This window comes from Panthera tigris, chromosome B4 (assembly GCF_018350195.1).
Source record: "Panthera tigris isolate Pti1 chromosome B4, P.tigris_Pti1_mat1.1, whole genome shotgun sequence".
In the NCBI taxonomy this organism is placed as follows: domain Eukaryota; kingdom Metazoa; phylum Chordata; class Mammalia; order Carnivora; family Felidae; genus Panthera; species Panthera tigris.
Window position 1 is genome coordinate 126532794 of NC_056666.1, and position 20489 is coordinate 126553282.

The following is a 20489-nucleotide window of genomic DNA, read 5'->3' on the forward strand; positions in this document are numbered from 1 at the left end:
ATCACAACTCTTCCTTAGAGCCCAGGCAATCAGGGAGTGGCCCTCAGCCCACTCCTCCATCCAACAGGACTGAAAACATGGACATCTGTTTTCATTCCATATCATTAAGATAATCAGAGTCAAAAAGGGCACTCACCATTGGCTTATGGTTGGGGAAAAACGTTTGCTCCACAAGTGGGAACTTCTCAGGACCCAGAGAATGGAAGATCTTAATGAGTTGAGAGAACTAGGAGAGAAGAGGAAAGAACATTGGTCAATCTTTGTTATCCAGTATGGTGGAACTTCCCACTTGATCCCAGACCTCCAGTATCAGACTATTCTGAGCTGAGCGGCAGTAGCTGTTCCCTGTTTGCAGGATGAAGACCAGATTCCTTGGCTGGAATCTCATCCTCTCGATTATCTGGTTGCATAAGCCCTTCATTCCTGCCAGGCCGCTGAGTTCAGCTCGCTTACATTTGAGGAGCATTTACTACCCCCTCAACATTTCACACAAGCACAACGTGCTGACACTCATGCCATGTCTCCAGCCTGCAAAGCCTTTCTTTCTAGAGAGGTAGTACTACCTAACAGTTTAGGGTGTAGACTCTGGATTCAAATTCTCCACCACTTAACTAGCCCCATAAGCCTGGAAAGTTGCTCCAGGCTTCTGAGCTTCAGTTTCCTCATTTGTAAGTGGAGAAAGCAAGAGATCCAATGTTGTAAGGATTAAATATGCAACGTATTAAAAGCTGTGCCTGGTCCCTAGGGGCACTTGAATGTTAGATATTATTATTTATCATAAATACAGCTGACCCTTGGACAACATGGGTTTGAACTGTGCAGGTCTACATACATGCAAATTTTTTTTTTTTTTTTGGATAAACACAGTACAGTACTGTAAATGTATTTTCTCTTCCTTATGATTTTCTTAATAACACTTTCTTTTCCCTCACCTACTTTATTGTAAGAATACAACATATAATACATATAATATATGAAGTATGTGTTAATTGAGCATGTATATTATTGGTAAAGTTTCCAGTCAACAGTAGGCTATCAGTAGTTAAGTCTGGGGAGGGGAGTCAAAAGTTATACAGATTTTCAGAGTTGGCATTCCAACTCCTGCATTGTTCTAGGGTCATCTCTGATTTCTCTGTTTTTACAACCATGCTCTTCTCTAGCAGCTCGAGCCGCATCCCTTCCACACCTGGCTCCTTTTGCTTTAACACTTTCTGGTTTCACCATAGAGGTTGCTAACATCTCCAGAGCTGGGTGGTAAGCTTCTGAAAGGCAGGCCTTGAGCTTAAATTTTTCTCCATCAGCCCACACCACCCAGCACCCTTGGGAGCTCATTTTGTTCTTGGCACTGTGCTTTAATATTGGGATAACAAGCTAAGCATGGAAGACCAGGCCTTGAGGGGAGACAACGTGGTCAGATGGTTGAGATAACAGTGCCTTGCTGGAGGAAAGCAAGGGGATTGAGAAGCCTAGAAGAGGAACAGAGAAGGGGTCAGGATGACTCCCTGGAGCAGATGACACAGAGAAGATGGAAGGGCACTTCAGGTACACACTGGAGACCCTCAGTGGCTGTCATAGCTGTGGCCCTGGATCCAGGGGACAGTGAGAGAGGAGGACGAAGGGTGATCCATGACAGATCCCTGGGAGCCTTGGAATTTATCCAGAAAGCAAAAGGGAACTCCTGGTGGACATAAGTCGGAAGGGCATGGAAAATTCTGATCAGGATTAAGAATGCTACAATTTGTGGCCTATGGTGGGTGTCCAATGGCTAGAAGGCATGCCAAGTCTTGTACCAGACTTGACTTGGGAGTAAGTCAACACTAATGGCTCAGAGAGAATGGGTAACTTAAGAACTCCTACAACTAGACTTGGTCTGCAAACTCCTGGGGTATAGTCTGCAGGTGTGATGCAACATGGAGTCCAGTTAGAGGGTTTGAGGGATCTCAGAAATATGAGAAATGATGGAGGATCTCTCAGTTTACAGATAAGGATGCTGAAGTCTAGAGAGAATATGTAACTCTATGATCAAGCACACGAATTTTGGAGATGTCCAGCTCCAGTTTCCTTATCTGTACAATAGAGACATTAGCAAAATCTACTCATCAGGGTGGTTCTAAAGATCAAATATAATATGTATGTTAAGAGTTCAGCATAGCACACAGTGCTACTGAATGGTAGCTGCTACCATCACAATGTCTATGTGGAAAAACAAGGTGGGGGGTATGGGCTAATGCTATCTAGGTCCCTTTCCAGAATCTGGGATGCCATAGGCCAAAAATCTCAGGGTAGAATAAAGAGACCAGAGCCATGATAGCAGTGGTTAAAAACTATCTATATCTACTAAATTAATGTATATATCCATTCAATAAATATTGAGCGCCAACTCTGCAGAGACCTTGTGGCATTCACTATTTACTGAATGAATATAATAATTGTCACCATGTATTGAGAGTGTACTTTGTGGCAGCCACTTGTATTAACTCACAACCTTACCAGGATGACCCTATTATTATCATCATTTTACAAATATGGAAAATAAACTCAGAGAGATTAAACAAGTTGTTCAAGATGATACAGCTCATAAATTGAGGCTCCTGGAACTAAGGCAATCCGGCTCCAGAGCCCATGTTCTCGACCACTGCCCTCCCGCCAGGAGGCCAAGCAGAGGGAAATAAAGGAAGAGACAAGATGGCTTAGAGCTTCACAGAGCACACTACAGTACGTACCCCCAGCCTCCACATTTCCTATCTCCCTACCCTGCTTTATTTTCCCTTTTGAAAATTTTTCAAATTTTCAAAATTTCAAAAATTTTCCCTTATGAACCACTTCTATGACATATTACATATTGGGCATATTTATTAATAGACTGCATGTGCCCCTGGTCACTAGAATATAAGATCCATGGGGCAGGGATTTGGGTCTGATCTGCCCACTGCCATGTTCCTAGGACTTAGAACAGTGCCTGGAACATAGTAGGCATTGAATAAATATTTGTTGCATGAATGAATTACTTTGGTAGGGAAAACAGATAATACACAAAAGAATGGATAAATATATCATCCTAGATGGAGATAAGTATTGGGGGGAAATAAAGCAGGGTAAGGGAATTGAGAGTATTTGGGGGAGTGGTATCCTCGGAGAAGCCTCTTTTACAGGTAACATTTGAATGAAGACTAATAAATCAAGGGACAAATGAAATTAATGAATACAAAGCAGGGAAAATCAGTCTTGGGGGTTGAAGAGACATGGCTTCAAGTTCTGGTTTCACCCCTCCCAGGCTACATGACCCTGGGTGAGTTCCTTAGCTGCTCAGAAACTGAGATTCTTTTTCTGTAAAATGAAGTAATGTCCACTTCACATGATAGCCATAGTTTGAGCACCAGGCAGCACGATTTTCAGATTAATACACAGTAAGTGCTCAACAATGCCTACTGTTAACAAAAGTGATATGATTTAATATAAGTAAGAACAGTAAGGTACCTTAATGTTACCACTAATGTTATTTATAAGATAACACTGTATCATACCATGTTGTTATATCGCATTCCTTAGGCAACAATTACAAGAAGAGGCCTGCTTATTGAGTTGCTTAAAAAAGACTCATTACTGAGGCCTCCATGCTGAAGGATGGGACGGGCCCGTTTCAGGGCTGGGACGCCACCCACTGCCGCCCACCTCACTCCAGGTCAGCCTGGCCCATCACCTACCACCCAGGGCTTGCTGCAGAAGTTGTAGACGGAGTAGAGGGAGTTGACAGCAGGCAGCCCTCCGTACTGGAGGCCGATGACCAAGCTTCGGTAGTCTTCGCCCAGCGCCATGCTGTAGGCATGCTGGCGGACCAGGATGAAGTCTGGCTTGAAGGATCTGCAAAGAGAGGGGCTGGCAGTAGTGTCACCACATTGGGTACTGACGGAAGGCCAGGGCATCGGGCCACAGCCTGCTGGGGATAGCACTGACCTGGCCTGGTTGCTGCCAGCAGGGAGCTCTCAGGTCAGAATGGGGAGGGGGTGGGGGAGTGTGGAGGGGGACAGTTGGATGCAAACACACAGCAGCTACAGAATCAAAGGGCTGAAAACAACTCACATTTTATCCATTTTCTTTTTTAGGTGGTTTTCTAGATTTTCTACGTTGAACAAACGTTCATTTACAATCAGAGGAAAATGGATCAAATAACTCAGTGAATACACTGCCGTTTTTACTAGGCAGCACGTATTGCCTCACTGAATCCTCATAGCTTCCCAAGGACGCGGGCATTGCTGCCAGCAACTGCATTTTACAGATGAGCACCGATAAAGGGAATTTTCACCTTTATGTTTGTGTGTTCCAGGCTCCCAGGGAAGCTATACTTTAACATTTACCAAGGTCAAAATGACTCAGCAAAACCTCAACGCATGGGATCTGTTTCTGTCCTGAGTGCACATTGTGTATATCTGCTTTGTTAAAGAAAATAATCAAAAAAAGGAGCATTCTAAACACAAAAGATAGGAAAAAGTAAGGAAATTCCCTGGTTTCTGTAAGATTAAAGTCATATAGCCCTGCAATTATTAGAAACTTAAGATAAAGCCTGCAACTTTCTGAAATGTTCTTTGTCTAATATTTTGTAAATTTTATGTAAAAAAAATGCATATAGCTCTCCATCAAATGTTTCCTTACTGGAGCACTCTCCTGTTTCTAAAAACCGTGTGTCCCTGGCAGCTGTCGTAACTGGGGCTCGAACAAAACTCTCTCTTTCTCTCTCTCTCTCTCTTTTTTTAAAGAAACTTCCAAAAGGTTTGTTCATTTTATGTGCATAGCACCGAGGCTCACAAAGATTAAGTCACTTGCTCAAAAAGACATACTGCAGGTACATAGCAGGGTCAGATACGTGTAACCTCATGGCCCTAGTTCTCAACTACCATGCAGCATGGTATGTATATATATATACCTATATATACGTAATATGTATATATTTATATATACCCTGTATATTTCAAACATGTCCCTTTCAAGTAGCAACCTCTGGAAAGCAGCAAGAGTATTAATATGATGGCCAAGAACATGCCAGGCTCTTTGCTGGGCCCCTTTGGAGACGTGATCCTGATTAGCACTTACAAGCAGATCTGGGTAAGGTTGGGACTATTTCTCCACTTTATAGATGGGAACACACAGCTCAGAGAAGTCATAAACTTCCCCAAGTCACAAGGCTGGGAAGCAGGGGAGCCATGTGTGAACTCAGGTGATCTCGCTCCAAGTCCATATACTCTTCTTCCCTCCATCACATGGCTCCAGGTGGATTCACACACTGTTTTGCTCACACTGCCAAGGTTCCATCTATTTCCAGATTCCTCACTTCTAGCTCACATGAGATAATCAGCTTCCCAATGGGTGGGTGGTTTACACTCAAAATGGTATGATCTGTTTGTCTCACCCAGAGTTAAGACACTTAGCTTCAAATAAACCGCTTCTCTTTAAAATAATTCAAATGTAAGTTAAAATAACCGTCAAATGGGAAGGACTTGTCCCAGTGGAGACAGAAGGAAAGAATGTGCAGCAGGTGCAGACATTTCCCAAATTGTTCTGGGCTTGGGTCTCGTTGTACACCCCAGGGCCTGGCACCATGGAGCATACATGGGGTGTAGTAAGTATGTGTTGGAGGAATCAATGATGTGCATGAATATTCCTTCCTCGTCCCTAAAGGAAATGGCAAGGGTCTCGCCCATGAAGTTGTAACTCATCCCAGAGGAGACATGTGGATGCTGACATCTTGGGTATGGCTGACACTGGGCTCATGGAAATGGTCAATCACATCACTCTGTAGTTGGGTTAGAGGCTTGGAATTATTACGCCTATATCCTTATTGCATTCTTAGAGCTGAACCAGTCCAACTAATGGATTTAACAGATGGGGGAACTGAGGCCCATAGCAAGGCAGTGATGTGTCCCAGGACACCAGGCAAAACCATGCCAGAGCAGGAGGTCGCACCCAGGTCCCTCCTCTGGTTTTCCTGCTCCTGTGCTCCACTTAATTGGCTCTTACAGCAACAGAGGGAAGGAAAGAAGGGGCGAGTGGCGGGTCTCTAACAGGGATCTGATGACAATAGAGAGCACTGACAAAATATAGCCATTTTCTGCTTTCATTTGATTGTAAAAGTAACACATGTTCATTGTGTGAAACAAACAAAAAAAACCCTTGAAAACACAAAAATGTCAACAGAATTACTTGTAATTCTCAACTCAGAGAAAATCCCTAATAACCTTGTATGTACTTCCTTATATGTACATTACAATCCAATGATCTATTTTTAATGTATATAATTGCATTCATACTCATAATTGACTTCATGCTTTCTATTAATTATTACTTTCCTATTTTCCACATATTATAGTGTAGGCATTTCTCCTAACAAAATATCTTCAAAAATATCCTTTCTAATGGCCACCTAACCGTCTACTGAATGGATATACCATAATTAAGTCAAGTTATCATCCACTATTATCAAGTAGGCTACTTCCAATACTTCACACACGTATATCTTTGCACACAAATCAATGCCTTCCTTTTTAACGATTTCCTTAAGATAGATTTTAAGAAGTGGGATTACGGGCTCAAAGGGTATGAATTATTTTTTTAAAGTACCCAAACGTACCCAAATCTTTTAAACGTGTATACCACCTATTGTACATGACAGTGTCTATATCACAGCAGCTCCACCAGCACAGCAGTTTTTTTAAGATACATTCAAAAAAATACATGTTTTAAATTTGATAAGCAACTTTCCCCAAGATACATTGTATCCCCACAGCTGTCTTACCTTGCATATCTCTGACTTAGGTGAGTTTGAGTACTTCCATTAACCATTTGCATTTTCTTTTCTGTAAAATTCTGCCCACATCTCTTTACTGACGTGATTTCTGTGTATAGGATGCTGCCCTTTATCACACTGTCCTGTGTGGCAAAATATTTACTAGCTGTTTGCTTGCCTTTTTTTTTTTAATGGCTATGCACCTTCAAAGAACCATATAAATTCCTTTTCTATTTCCTCTTAGTCAAAACTATGAGTCTCTCCGTTTTTTACTTCTCTGCTTCTAGGGCCCTGGTTCTCACAATGAGACACCTCTTACACCCAGCAGCGTGACTTTCCCCAGAGAAAACGGTGGCAGCAAACTTGGTGTCTTACTGGGGGTAACTCCACTCTGCCCAGGAGGAAATAATTAAAGGTCTCATGCTGGCTAGCCTGCCAGTTTTTCACTGTTTGTGGAGAACTCATAAGAGAGACATAGCCTGGTGGGGCGGAGCTGGGGTTGGGAAGCAGATCTGGCTCTCTAGACAAAGAGGGTGCCCTTCCAAGATCATCTTCCAGGAGGAGTATCTGAGGGCCTATCTTGGGAGACTCCAATTCCAGTCCCAGATATTATGAGGCACTTTCTCTTGAGGACTTCTAGAACTCACCTCTAAACTGGAATCTTTCTGATTCTTTGAAATAAAAGTAGTGGTCACTTCCTCTTTGTCTTTAAGGATTTGGAAACCTACCTCAAGATGTACTCAAAGTGCTCTTTCAAAATTATACAGCCGTTCCTTGCTGAAAGCCCTCTGAAGGCTCCCTCTTTCTGACAACAGATCCTAGGCTCTTTACCATGGCAACAAGGCCCCTGCCCACCTCTCCATCCTCACTTTCTACCTTTCTCCCTCCCTCACCTCCCCTGAGCCACACTGACACCTTCTCTTCCTCTAACTCTCTCCCTGTATGCTCCTCCCCAAGTGGTGCCCAGGGGGCCTCGATCTCCTCACTTACTCATCAGCTTGGATGCATTTCCTCAAAGACACCTGTCCTGCTCACTCTATTGAAGTTTGCCCCAAACCCCATATTGCCCTATTTTCCTTTCTTTACAGCTCTTGTGGCAACTTTATTTCTCCTGTTTTATCTGTTTAGTCTTTTATTGCTGTCTCTTCCCTCTAAAGATGACAGCTCAATGAGAACAGAGGACGTGCTTGTCTTGAACAAAATAGACCATACCAATGTTTTTAAATGAATGACTGAATTAATGAATGTATGTATAAATGAGTGAACAAATGAATGAGAATGAGGTGAACTGACCACTGGAAAAGGGCGGGACCTCTTTATTTGTGGTCCTAGTGAAGAGAACTGGGACTGACAGCCAGAATTTCCAGGAGATAGCATGTGGCCCCTAACAACTAGGGACTGCCTTACAAGGTAACATGTTCTATACTTCTGGAGATATGTTAGCATCATCAAGAAAGTTTTAACCCCAGGGAATTCAAGATGGACCCCATGACCTCTTAACATCCTCAAGTATAATATGTGGAAAAACAAACACTTAATACGAGTGATATATCTGGGCAAACCAGGCACATGTTATGGTTTGAATACTGCCAATCATTGCTACATAGAATGCACAGGGTCCTTCCTGACAGCTTGTGGTATGAGGGATTTGCAAGGAATGCAGAGAAATTAGCGACTTGAGTCAGGCGACCTGTGGCATGAAGTTCTGCCCTCCATACCCAGCACCTCAGCCTCTCTATCCAGTCAAGGAATGGCCATGCCCTGATGTCACCCCAACATCCAAGAATGTGGCCACCAGCAGTTCTCAGGCCCTGACAGTGGGCTGAAGTCCCTGGTAGAGGCCGGAGACCCTGAGATGACAGGGACATGATCCCTGCTTTCAGGAAACCCACAGTCCAAGAGGAGTTGAGTGCAATTCTAAAGGACTAGGACTCACGAAATGCACCAATGAGTAAGTTAAATAATAGAGGCATGTACAAGGTATGAAGGTGGACCAAAGGTGTATTCAACTCTGTCTGGGGGTGGGTGTGGATAAGTGTGTACCGGGAGGCTTGGGTCTTAACAGGAAAGTAGGGGTTTGCCATGTGGGCAGGGGTTTGCAGGTATTCCAGGTAGAGGGAACGGCACCTGTAACCATCTTTTTCTTCTGAGTTATATGAACCATTAAGTTCCCTTTGATGCCTACACTGGCCTGACTTGGGTCTGTTGCCTGCCATCACTCTTGCTCTGACTAATATTGGGAGGAAATGGCAAAGTTTGCAATTGGTTACGTGGCTGGAATATAAGGTCTGAGGAGGTGGTGGCAAGAGATGAGGCTGGGTAAAAAGTCTCAATGGCTCTCATGAGCCCCTTCCTGCCCCCTTGTCTCCACGGTCCCACTGGGTCCAAGCCCTGCATCTTTCATGCCTGGGCAAGGCGGCCTCCTTCAATACCATATAAATCAGCACATCCCAGCTGTAGCCTATGCCTGGGTTTTCTCGTTATTTCAGCTTTAGACTTAATATGAGCTGTATCACTTGGGTCCCTGGTTCCAGAGCTTTCTCAGAAGTGGTTGTCAGTATTGGAGAGGAAAACCAAGGACAACATATAAATAAATGGTAGAGATGGGACAGGTGATGCACTGCTGGGAGATTACAGGGTGCTTCAGGCAATGTCAGGAGGCAGGCGGCAAAGCCTGAGTGACTTTTAACCATCAAAGAAGTGTAATGATTTCCTCAAATATGCAGAAACTGTGGTGGCAAGAACAGATCTTGGCTAGGCTGTGCCTGGGACCTAAGTTAATAAGCAGAAGCCTCGTTAATCTCAGCCACTTGACTGCAATTTTGTAACGGTCCCTCATTCCCCGAGGGTCAGGATGACAAAGGGTGATGATGATGCTGATTTCGGCCATGCTGACCCATCACGCCCAGATCTGACCTCAACTGTGCCTGGGAAGGCTCTAGACTTTCTGACATAGGTGTTCACCAGCAGAGAGAGGCTTCAGGTTCCCTCTGAAGTGTCTCCACACTCCTTAACCCTTCTCTATCTGAAAACTCAACCTTGGGTACCAAATCTGGAGAAGTGAGACCAACAGAACTGATAAAAACCAGCAGAAACAGGTGTCCAGAGAAAAAGGACAGGGGGAGTTCAAAACACTGAAATGGTCTGCATACCCCTGAGTGTTTATGGACCACCGTGTTGTGACAAGGATAGAACAGAGAGGATGTGCACACTTTGCAGACGGAGAGCCATATGGAAGGACTTTGGGAGTTAGGGATGCTTCCCACCAGCCTGAGGACTGCAAGAAATTAGTCCAGGCTGAAAAGAAATTAGGTGGCAGCCAACCAACAGTCTGGCAAGGAGAGGACAACAGGATGCTGCAGCGAGGCTGTGGGGCCCGCACGGCAGCTGCCAGCGGCGCAGCATAACGATGGTGGGGAAGGGGCCCAGTGGGGCTTTTGGACGGCCGGGCTCTCTGATGAATCCCGTGGCCCCCTTTGTGAACCATTAGGAGGTTAATAAAACACAGACGTGAGTTGCTGGAGGAAGTGGGCTTCCTCATCTCCCTTCTCAGACTCAGAATCTCCATCTCTCTGTCCTGCCCTCTCATTTCATTTCAGAGAAGGAGTCCTTGCTGCTCTCTCCTTGCTCCACCCTCCTCTTCCGTCACTCTGGGGAACCCCACATGTTATGTGTTAAACTGTGTCCCCCCGAAAGGTACACTGAAGTCTTAATCCCTGTTACTGGTGAACGTGACCTTATTTGGAAATAGGTTTTTGCAGATTTAATCAAGCTAAGATGAGGTCATACTGGAGCAGACTGGGCCCTCATCCAATGACTGGTGTCTTTAGAAGAAGAGGGAAATTTGGACACAGACACACAGAGAGGAAGAGTAGAACGCCATGTGATGAAGGAATCAAAGACTGGAACGATAGGTCTACACTCCAAGGAGTACCAAGAATTGGTGGTAACCACGAGAAGCTGGGAAGAGGCCAGGAAGGACCCTCCCTACATCCTTGAGAAGGGAACATGGTGCTGCTGACACCTTGATCACACACTTCCAGCCTCCATCACCATATTGAGGATTCATTTCTCCTGCTGAAGTCACCCAGCCTGCGGTGCTTGGCCACAGCAGCCTCAGGAAATGGGTACACTGCCCATCGCCAGTATTTCCTCCTCCTCGCCACTTTCAGAACTTCCTGGCCTCCTTTGCTCTTGTATGTGCTTATCCCCTGCTGCCTCCCCACTTCCCAAGACAATAACCCCAACCCCAACCCAACAATAAGAAACTACCACTTAAAAATTTTTTTTAAATGTTTATCATTTTTTGAGGGGGGGGGAGGGGCAGAGAGAGAGAGGGAGACACAGATTCCAAAGCAGGCTCCAGGCTCTGAGCTGTCAGCACACAGCACAATGAGGGGCCTGAACTCATAAACTGTGAGATCATGACCTGAGCCTAAGTCAGACGCTTAACTGACTGAGCCACCCAGGTGTCCATTATTATTTTTTAAAATAATTTACTGTCACATTAATTAACACACAGTGTATACACTGTAGTCTTGGCTTAGGGAGTAGATTCCCGGGATTCATCGTTTACATACAACAACCCAGTGCTCATCCCAACAAGTGCCCTCCTCAATGCCCATCACCCATTTTCCCTTCTCCCCCAACCCCCCCACCCCAACATCAACCTTCAGTTTGTTCTCTGTATTTGAGTCTCTCATGGTTTGCCTCCCTCTCTGTTTGTAACTTATTTTTCCTTCCCTTCCCCTATGGTCTTGTTAAGTTTCTCAAATCCCACATATGAGTGAAAACATATGATATCTGTCTTTTTCTGACTAGCTTATTCATAATACCCTCCAGTTCCATCCACGTTGTTGCAAATAGCAAGATTTTATTACAGGAGTGCTGATTCATAGGGTCACATGGACCCCAATGTTTATAGCAGCGCTATCAACAATAGCCAAATTATGTAAAGAGTCTAAATGTCCATCAACTGATGAATGGATAAAGAAGATGTGGTATGTATATATATATATTATATACACACACACACACACACACACACACACACACACACACACACAATGAAATACTACTCAGCAACAAAAAAGAAACTTCCACTTTAAGGCTAAAGATGGACTGACAAGTAATGTTCGTATTTACGTAAAAGAATGAACAAATCAACACATCAATAAATGCATGGAGATTTGCTTGGAAGGATGTTTATCAAAATGTTACCCTGGTTATCTCTGAAGAGTGGGATGGAAAACAGGGGTTATCATATTCTTCTTCAGACTTTTTGGTACTCTTGGCATTAAAAAAGACAAAAGGCACAGAGTATTTTTACAACCAGGAAAAAACAATGAGGCTATCTTCATCTTGGAAAAAATGATAAATATAACAATGATGTAACATCATGGAAAATGCTTATAGGACAATTTCATGTGACATAAAACAACAGAAAAGGGAATCTGTGTTATGACCATCATAACACAGTAAAAATTATGGTCCTGGAAGAGGAGATGGAAAATTCCTAATTTGATAAGGTGGTGAGGCTGCAGGTGATTTGTTTTGAAATTTTCCACTTTTGTTATACAGTTGACCCTTGAACAACATGGGTTTGAACTGCTCAGGTCCACTTATAAACAGGTTTTTTTTTTCAGTAACTACAGTACAGCACTGTAAATGTATCTTCTCTTCCTTTCCTAATAACATTTTCTTTTCTCTAGCTTACTGTGTTGTAAGAATACAACATAGAATACATATAACATACATAATAGGTGTTAATTGACTGTTTATATTATTTTGGTAAGGCTTCCAGTCAACAGAAGGCTATTGGTACTTAAGTTTGGGGGAGTCAACCATTATATACAGATTTTGGACTGTGCAGGGGATCAGCACCTGTAACACCCTCTATGTTCAGGAGTTGACTATAAAACGGTTTGGGCATTAATCAAAACTTTAGGTTGGCATCAACAAATAAATGGATGTGAACCACACTGGCCTGGCAGTCATAATTAGCCCCTTCTTCCTTCCATTGCTACAACTGCTAGACAGGGAAGTCTATACCTGCTAGCCCCAATTCCCATATACCATCTCCAAAACCCTCTGCATCTGGCCCAGCCTCTCTCCACCTCGTGAAACTGCACTGAGGTCACTCCAAAATGCCAAAGTGAGATGAAGCTTCTATGCCCTCCCTTTTCCTGATTTCTAATAATCGCTAATGTACTATGAGTCTCTATTCCAAGCCCTGTGGATATCTTCATTCATGTAAGTCCGACAGCAGTCCCACAAGGTATGTATTATCATCACCCCCATTTTCCAGATAAGGACACTGAGGCACAGAGCAGTTAAAAAACTTGCCAGGATCACAAATCTGTTAGTGGTGTACCCATGAGTCAAATCCGATAGCCTCCTGGCTCTAGAGCAGGGTTTCCCAATCTCGGCATTATTGATGATTAGAGCTGGATAATTCTTTGTTGTGGGGGGTTGCCCTGTACAGTGTAGGGTGTTTGGAAATTCCTGGCCACTACCCACTAGATCCAATAGCATCCCCAAGCCCAGTTGTGACAACCACAAACGTCTGGAGACATGTCAAGAGCCCTCTGGGGAGCAAATTTCCTCCAGTGGTGAACCCCTGCTATAAGGCTCCTCTGTGGCCTCTGTAGAATGATCTCGCTCCTCCTTCCCAAACCTTTTCCTCCCTCTCTCCTTTCTCCCAGCTGCTTCTTCCTGGCCCCTCACTTCACCATCTTCTCCCTTCCTGTGCCTCTTCTCCAAGGCTCCATGTTGCTTCTTTGCCCGTGGAATCATCTCCGTTCAGTGGGTTGGCCATCTTGTCCTCACAGGCAAGAGTGAAAATGACTTGGATTTACCTAGAACTTCCTCTGAGCCAGGAGGAAGCTTTTTATTTTTTTGTTTTAAGCTTTTAATTGTGCTGTCTTTAATCCCCACCATGATCCTGCTTGGAGGAGAGTATTTTCAAGAAACTAAGGCACAGAGAGATTAAGCACAGCAAGAACAAGGTCCACATGAGACTTGAGTGATTCAAAGTCAACGTGCATAAGCACTCCGCAACCAGCACCATCCACTCACCTGAATACTCAGCTCCTCAAGTTATCAGCCTCCCTCAAAATGGGATCTCTCTCTCCCTCTCTCTCTTACCCACCATGCTCCCAGAAGCCCAGGATCTGTCACCCTAAAGTCATCTGCAACTCTTCTCTCTGACACCAGCTGTGCAAAGAGCCACCAGTGTTGCTGATTCTCCCCTCCAGAAGAGTTTCCCTCTCCCTCTGGTGTTCCTCTCATTGCCTCATTTCCAGGACATCTCAATAGACCCTCAGTTCCTAGTCCCTGGGGTCACAGTCCCTTACCTTATTCCTCTCTGTAGCACAGGTCCCGGCTCAGAGTCCAAACTGTTGAGTGTTACTCATTTTCCCTGCCTCTACCCCAGGGACTTCCAGGTTAAATGCCACAGGGCCCAAGTGGGTGACCTCAGGGCTGGATGAAGTGGGCTAGCCTGTTCTAGTACGACCTTCGGTGGCATCTAACACTCTCTGTTTCCGTAGTAAACACATGGGATTATTATTAATTTCCACAATGTTGTCTCTGGACTGTTTTGCACACAACTTACTCCATCTTTCATTTTCCCACTTTTCATAATGACTTGAGTTCAAGAAACATTTCATTCTTCTGTAGGCAAAGACAACCCCTTAGATAAATGGCAGCTAACACAGGTCTCTGTAGAGAACCAGGGGGAATGGAGAGGGCTGGTGAATGGTAGAACAGCCTGAGCTCTAGTTGTTATGGCCACGTAGGAATGAGGTCCCAGATGGCCCTAATGACTTTTTTTTATAGCCCAAATCTGGATATTTATATGAAATCCTCAAAAACTAAAATTTTGATGACTCATTCAAGAGAAGTTTTAAAAATCACCATGCAGACTGGCACCAAAAATAAATGAAGCAGGATTTCTATGGGAAAACTCTCATGGAACTCAAAGCGGTACCTAAAGGGACCATGGTGACCCAACTCTAGCAGGTGATGGCCCTGTAGAAATACTTGGTCCAGTCTTACCAAATCCTGTTTTTCAAATGAAGCTAGAAACCTGCCTTTCATGTGAAATTTTTCACATGAAATCTCCCTTTTTAAAAGTACTTGACCACCTTGAGTAGGCAAACCCAACTTGTCTGGACAGAGCGTGTGGCCTGTAAGTGGTCAGTGCATGACCTCCAACTTGGGGAGGTAGCTCTCCTGCCAGCAATCTCTTCTGCAGGCCTCTTCTGGACTGATCTTCAAATCCTGCTTTCCTCGTACTACTCTGCTGCTCAAGACCCTCCAGTGGCTTCTACTGCGTACCGGTGGGAGTTCCTACTTCTTCACCTGGCATTCAGTGCTCCCCCTGAACGTCGCCTGGGCCTCCTCTTAGCTCCATCTCCTCTGCACGAGTCCACTGGCTCGGCTGCCTCCCACACTCATCTTCCATCCATTCATGGTACACTCTGTCCATGCCACTCCCTATGCTCAGGAACTGCCTCCCCAAATTCCTCAGTGATTTCTCCTTACCCTCCATTCCTAGCACCCCCCAGGGGGTCTTACTCATGTGGAAATTACCCACATGGTGTCTCCTGGCAGCTCACAAGTTGTGGCCTCCTACCAAACTCTTCACCTGTTTGAGGGTGTCTCCTTCTGGGGACAGAGGTCTCACCTTGCCTCTCAAGTCTCCTCTTCACAGTGCCCAGAGAGATCTTTGTAGGACCCACATCCAAGTGTGTCACTGTCCTCGACAAAGGGTTGTGGAGGCTGCTCGCTATTTGTAGACTGAAGCCCAAATACTTTTGAATGATACAGAAAGTCCTGCATCCACTGTGGTTTTGGTCTACTTCTTGAGTTCCACTAGGGCCATCCCCTGGGGTACTATATACTCCAATCACGTGGGACCACAGTTGCCCCTGAGAAGACATGATCTGTTTCATGTTTGTAACTCTGTAGACTTGGGGAAAAGGAAGGGGATGTCAAAGTGGCATTCAGAGAGAGCACTGTGGAAATTAAGAATATTCCTAAGTGTTTAAAATGGAAACAAAGCAAGTCCAGAAATACCCTTGCCTACCTGCCTGCTCTTACTGTCTTGCAAAGCTTGCTCTTTTAATAATACCTCCCCTGTAGAATGGGCTGGCATTATTCATTTCTTGAGAAAGTTAGAGTTAACCACCACCCCCCCCCAAATACACATGTGAAAACAGGTGAGCTCTCTGCCACAACCAGCGGTTGGTGTAGACATTTGTGGATCCTTCCCTGAGTGCCTGAGGCACATAGTAGGTGCTAAAGAGATCCACAAAAATTGGTGTTCTCTGACTTCACTTCTCAGGGTTCTGGACCATCTAAAGTCAACAACACTTCAGCAACTAGTAGGGGAAAAGGATGTGAAGATGCCAAAATGGCAGGCAGAATGAGGGGAGAAAGCAAGACATCACCTAGTCCGGCTCAGCCCCTGACTTGCTGTGGGTCTCTGAACCTGCTGCTTCTCTCTGGGCCTCAGCATCCTCACTGGAACAAAGGAAGTTGGGCTAAGCGACCTCTGAGGGCCCTTCCTGGGGTGGCTGCCTCCAATTCCAGACTCAGAACCAAGGCTTTCAACACCCACCCCTCTGTTGTGTCTGTCTGAGTTCTCTTGGGACATTCTGTCACATAGCAGTAGTTGGTAAGAATCGAGATTACCAGCTACTGAGTACTTGCTGAGTGCCGGGCACCTCCAAGGGGCTTTTCAAGCCTTATCTCATCAAATCCTCACATAAAGCCCCTGTGAAGTAGGTACTTATCTAGGGCTGGGTCCCCTAGAAGCCAAGCCCAAAACAAGCTTCCAAAAATCTATGACTCACGGAGGGAGGGTGTGCTCTTGAGGCAAAGCTGTAAGGGAGTGAGGGAAGCGGGAAAGGAAGGGGAAGGAGCCAAGGAGAGGTGTAGTTGTGGGTAAAGTCCAGTCTTGGCCTAATCTCCAGGGCTCTGAAGTTGTCCCACCTTAAGGAGAGAGGCCTGGGTTTTTACATCCTCAGTATCACTCAGTTACCAAGTCCCCTGACAAAAGGGGGAAGGGTAACAGAGGGAGTCAGCCTTTGGGCTCTCTCAGGGATACAGCTGCCCTCAGCCAAAGGCTCTGAAGAAGCTGGTGGCACAGTTGTTACCATGGCACTCACAGTGCTGGGGGATGGGAGCACTGGCTGGCAAAGTGGGTCGGAGCAGAGAACCACAGCGTCCACACATCACTGTCATTAACCCATTCTGCAGATGCGGGAAACCGCGACCTGCAGTGACTAAACATGCTCCCAGGGTCACAGAACTATGCAGTGTAGAGGTTTGTACTGCTAGGTACAAATTGCATCTCCCATAAACAGTCCCCACCCCTGAGGGGCAGGATGCATGTGCCTGTGTTTTCGGTGACTGGGGACTGAGATGTGCTTGGAATGGCGGAGTCTGGGAGCTGCGGCTCGCTGGTGCTGGGGGGCCCCGGGGCGGCATGTGTCTGTGAGGTGGGGGCTCGGCCCTCACCCCATGCAGGGGCCAGGGGGCCGCCCCGCTCTCCCACAGCTGCCTGGGCTCCGACGGCTGTCAGCGGCCTGCTCCGTGCGGGGTGGGCCTCCTGCCAGGCTGCTGCTCAGGGAAGGGGAACATTATTCATCAGGGAGATAAGGCAGCTGATGAGAGACGGACCTCAGAGCAGCTGTTCCTCTGCAGCGGCCGGACCGGATGCTGGAGAAGCGGAGGGGAGGGGAAGGTGGGGGCAGCCCATTTTGAGATAAAAAATGATGGTACTTCGGGGAGGTGACGGGAGAACGCATTTGCAACCCGGGCTGGGCGGTAGTGAGTACTTGTACCTGAGGCTTCTCCACAAATATCCATGCCTGACAAGCCACATATGTGCTTCTGTCAGGTTAACGATCCAACAAGTCAGGGGCCCTCTTATCAGCTCACTCGGCATGAAATATCCACCTGGTGGGGCACACGGTTCCCAGGAAGCCTCCTTCCCCAAGCTAATTGCTCAGGGCAAGAGTCTTGGGGCCCAGGGAAGCTAGATGCTCCTGGCTGGGCTACAGCCTTAAATCACTCTTTCCTGCACCGGGGCACTCAGGTGGCAATGGCTTCAGGAAGGCTAAGTCCCCTTCCTGCTGCTCCCCTGGATCTCCCCTCTTTCCTCAAAGCTAGCCCATACATGGCGGAACTTCCCAGATTGGGGAGCAAGAGTGGTGGCTGAGGTTTCTTTATCTTTTGTCTTTTGTTGATGTTTTGAAGGGAGCCATTAAAAGGGACCCTGAGGATTTCCCAGCAGGAGAGAGTTGGACGTGAGGTCTGTGAAGGGAAATGGGCTCCCAGGTAGGGTTCATGGACAACACCTGGGCTCTTCATGGTCCTCTGAGCCCCGGCCATCTCTCCGGTCTCCTCCCCTGCCCATAGCCCACCTTCCTTTCTGACCCGACTGGAGGTGGTCCTCAGAAGCCAGGGTCTCCCCTGCCCCGTGCCCTGCCGTGGACTTGCCCACGCTGACCTCCCAGCTAACATTTATTCTATCTTAGCAGTCAGAGCAGGGAGGGGTGTACAGAAGGTTCTTTAAAAGTATCTATAATATGATACTTCTGTTTATAAAAAAAAAAAAAAATCTAGAACAAATGCAGCAGAATGTTAAAGATTCCAACAAGCAGGGTCAAGAACACACAGGTAACTGTGTTTATTAAGCACATAGTGTGTGTGAGGACCTTTTGTCTTTTTAAAAGATTGACCTTAATTAATGCTGACAATTACCTTTTGAGGTAGATGTTTTTAAAAACAAGACAGCAGCACAGAGATATTAAGTAACTTCTCCAATGTCACACTGCAGAGGCAGGTAGCCTGGCTTCAAAATGGGTGTACCTCAGTATATGGGTGTTTGTTATATTATTCTCTGTACTTTTTTTTATTTTTTTTTTTAACGTTTATTTATTTTTGAGACAGAGACAGAGCATGAATGGGGGAGGGGCAGAGAGAGAGGGAGACACAGAATCAGAAGCAGGCTCCAGGCTCTGAGCCATCAGCCCAGAGCCCGACGCGGGGCTCGAACTCATGGACCGCGAGATCGTGACCTGAGCTGAAGTTGGACGCTTAACCGACTGAGCCACTCAGGCGCCCCTCTCTGTACTTTTTTAATGCTTGAAATGCTTTAGAATTGTTTGTTTTAAATGTTTATTTTTGAGAAAGAGGGAGACAGACAGACAGAGTGCAAGCAGGGGAGGGGCAGAAAGACAGGGAGACACAGAATCCGAAGCAGGCTCCAGGCTCTGAGCTGTTGGCCCAGAACCCAACTCAGGGCTTGAACCCACGAACCGTGAGATCATGACCTGAGCTGAAGTCGCACACTTAACTGACTGAGCCACCCAGGCACTCCTAGAATTGTTTTTTTTTTAAAGGATCTGAAGTAAGCATGGCAAAATGTTAATATTTGTTAGATTGAGGTGTTCAATTATCCATGTTTAAAGTTATTCCAAACTTTGAAAAATATATATGAATATTTCAAAAGAAAAAGAAAAAAACCCCTCGGTGTCGTTACTACTTCTCAGAAGCCTTTGGGAGCCTTCTCAATCCCCCTCCTAACCCGCCTCCTCTAATCTCTCTTCTCTGTACTATCCCCCCTCATGGCTCTTATCATACCCTATCTGAGCTGTAGATTTATTTCCCGTTTCTCCCTCTGGGCTGTGAACTCCACCGGGGAAGGGGTGATGTTGGATTTATATCTGTATTTCCAGGGCCTGGCCTATTGCGGGCAATCTAGACGCTCCATAAAATTGTTAAACTGAATGGAGCTTCTCCAGGGGCCCCCTTGGGTGAGGGCTGAGCAGTGGATGAAGGCAACTCTGTGGAGGGTGGAGGGAACAAACGTGGGCCCTGCCCTCCCTGCCGGAGACATATGGCAATGATTTTTAGGACTATCACCCAGTCAGGGTTTCCAGCATAAATGCTTCCAGCTGCACCTTTCTCTGTGCACAGAAACTTCCTAAGACAGGATCTTGGCTGCTTCCAGCCCAGCTCACACGCCCATCAAAGACGTAGAGGGTAGAAGCAGCTTTCGAGGAAGCCATCTGGGCTTTACCCATTGCATCTCAAACTGTGACTCTGCTGGTTTGGCAGCTGCCGGAGGCTTCTTCCTTCTGGCGTAGGGGCCCTCGATCCAGACTGCACATTGGAATCACCTGGGGGAGCTCTCAAAACCATTCACACCTCTTCTTCCCTCTTTTCAGCCCCCCTCCCCCCACCTGCAGAGATTCTGGTGTGTTTGGCTTGGGGCTGGAAGGTTTTAGAAGCTCTCCAGGTTGATATCATGGGCAGCCAGGGCTGAGAACTGTTGGGTGCTCTTTGCAAAAAAGACAGCTGCCACTAGGTGAGCTGTGAAGGCACCTTCATTCAGTGCACCTTAACTCAGCATCTATTATGTGACAGGCATGGAGGAAGGAAGGAGTTTGAGATTTCTGTCCCATGGAGTGGCTAAAAAAAGCAGAAGAATTATTCAGCCAGTTTTGGTGTGCACAGATCACAAAGCCAGACTAGGAATGGTTGGGTCTGAGTACCTCCTGAGACCACATCAGCTACCACTGATTGACCACAGGATAATTCCCTGCTGAGTCCATAGTGATGGTCAGTAAGTGGCAGTGGAACAAGAAAGCAAGGTGGTAACTACATATACAATCCTTAGGTATGTTTCCTCAAG

At 45.9% G+C, this 20489-nt stretch overlaps 1 protein-coding gene across 7 annotated transcripts in view; it reads right to left on the bottom strand.

The window, feature by feature from the left end:
- SYN3 (synapsin III) overlaps nucleotides 1–20489 on the bottom strand; it is a 460089-nt gene that overhangs the window by 302047 nt on the left and 137553 nt on the right. For all 7 annotated transcript variants that reach the window (XR_006220212.1, XM_042993112.1, XM_042993114.1 and 4 more), the window contains exons 5-6: nucleotides 3705–3861; nucleotides 137–226 (exon numbers count right to left, since the gene is read on the bottom strand). Coding sequence is in view for 6 of the 7 variants with exons in the window: in XM_042993112.1 (XP_042849046.1) it covers nucleotides 137–226; nucleotides 3705–3861 (247 nt within the window). In the remaining variant the exon portion in view is untranslated. The remainder of the gene's footprint in view (nucleotides 1–136; nucleotides 227–3704; nucleotides 3862–20489) is intronic.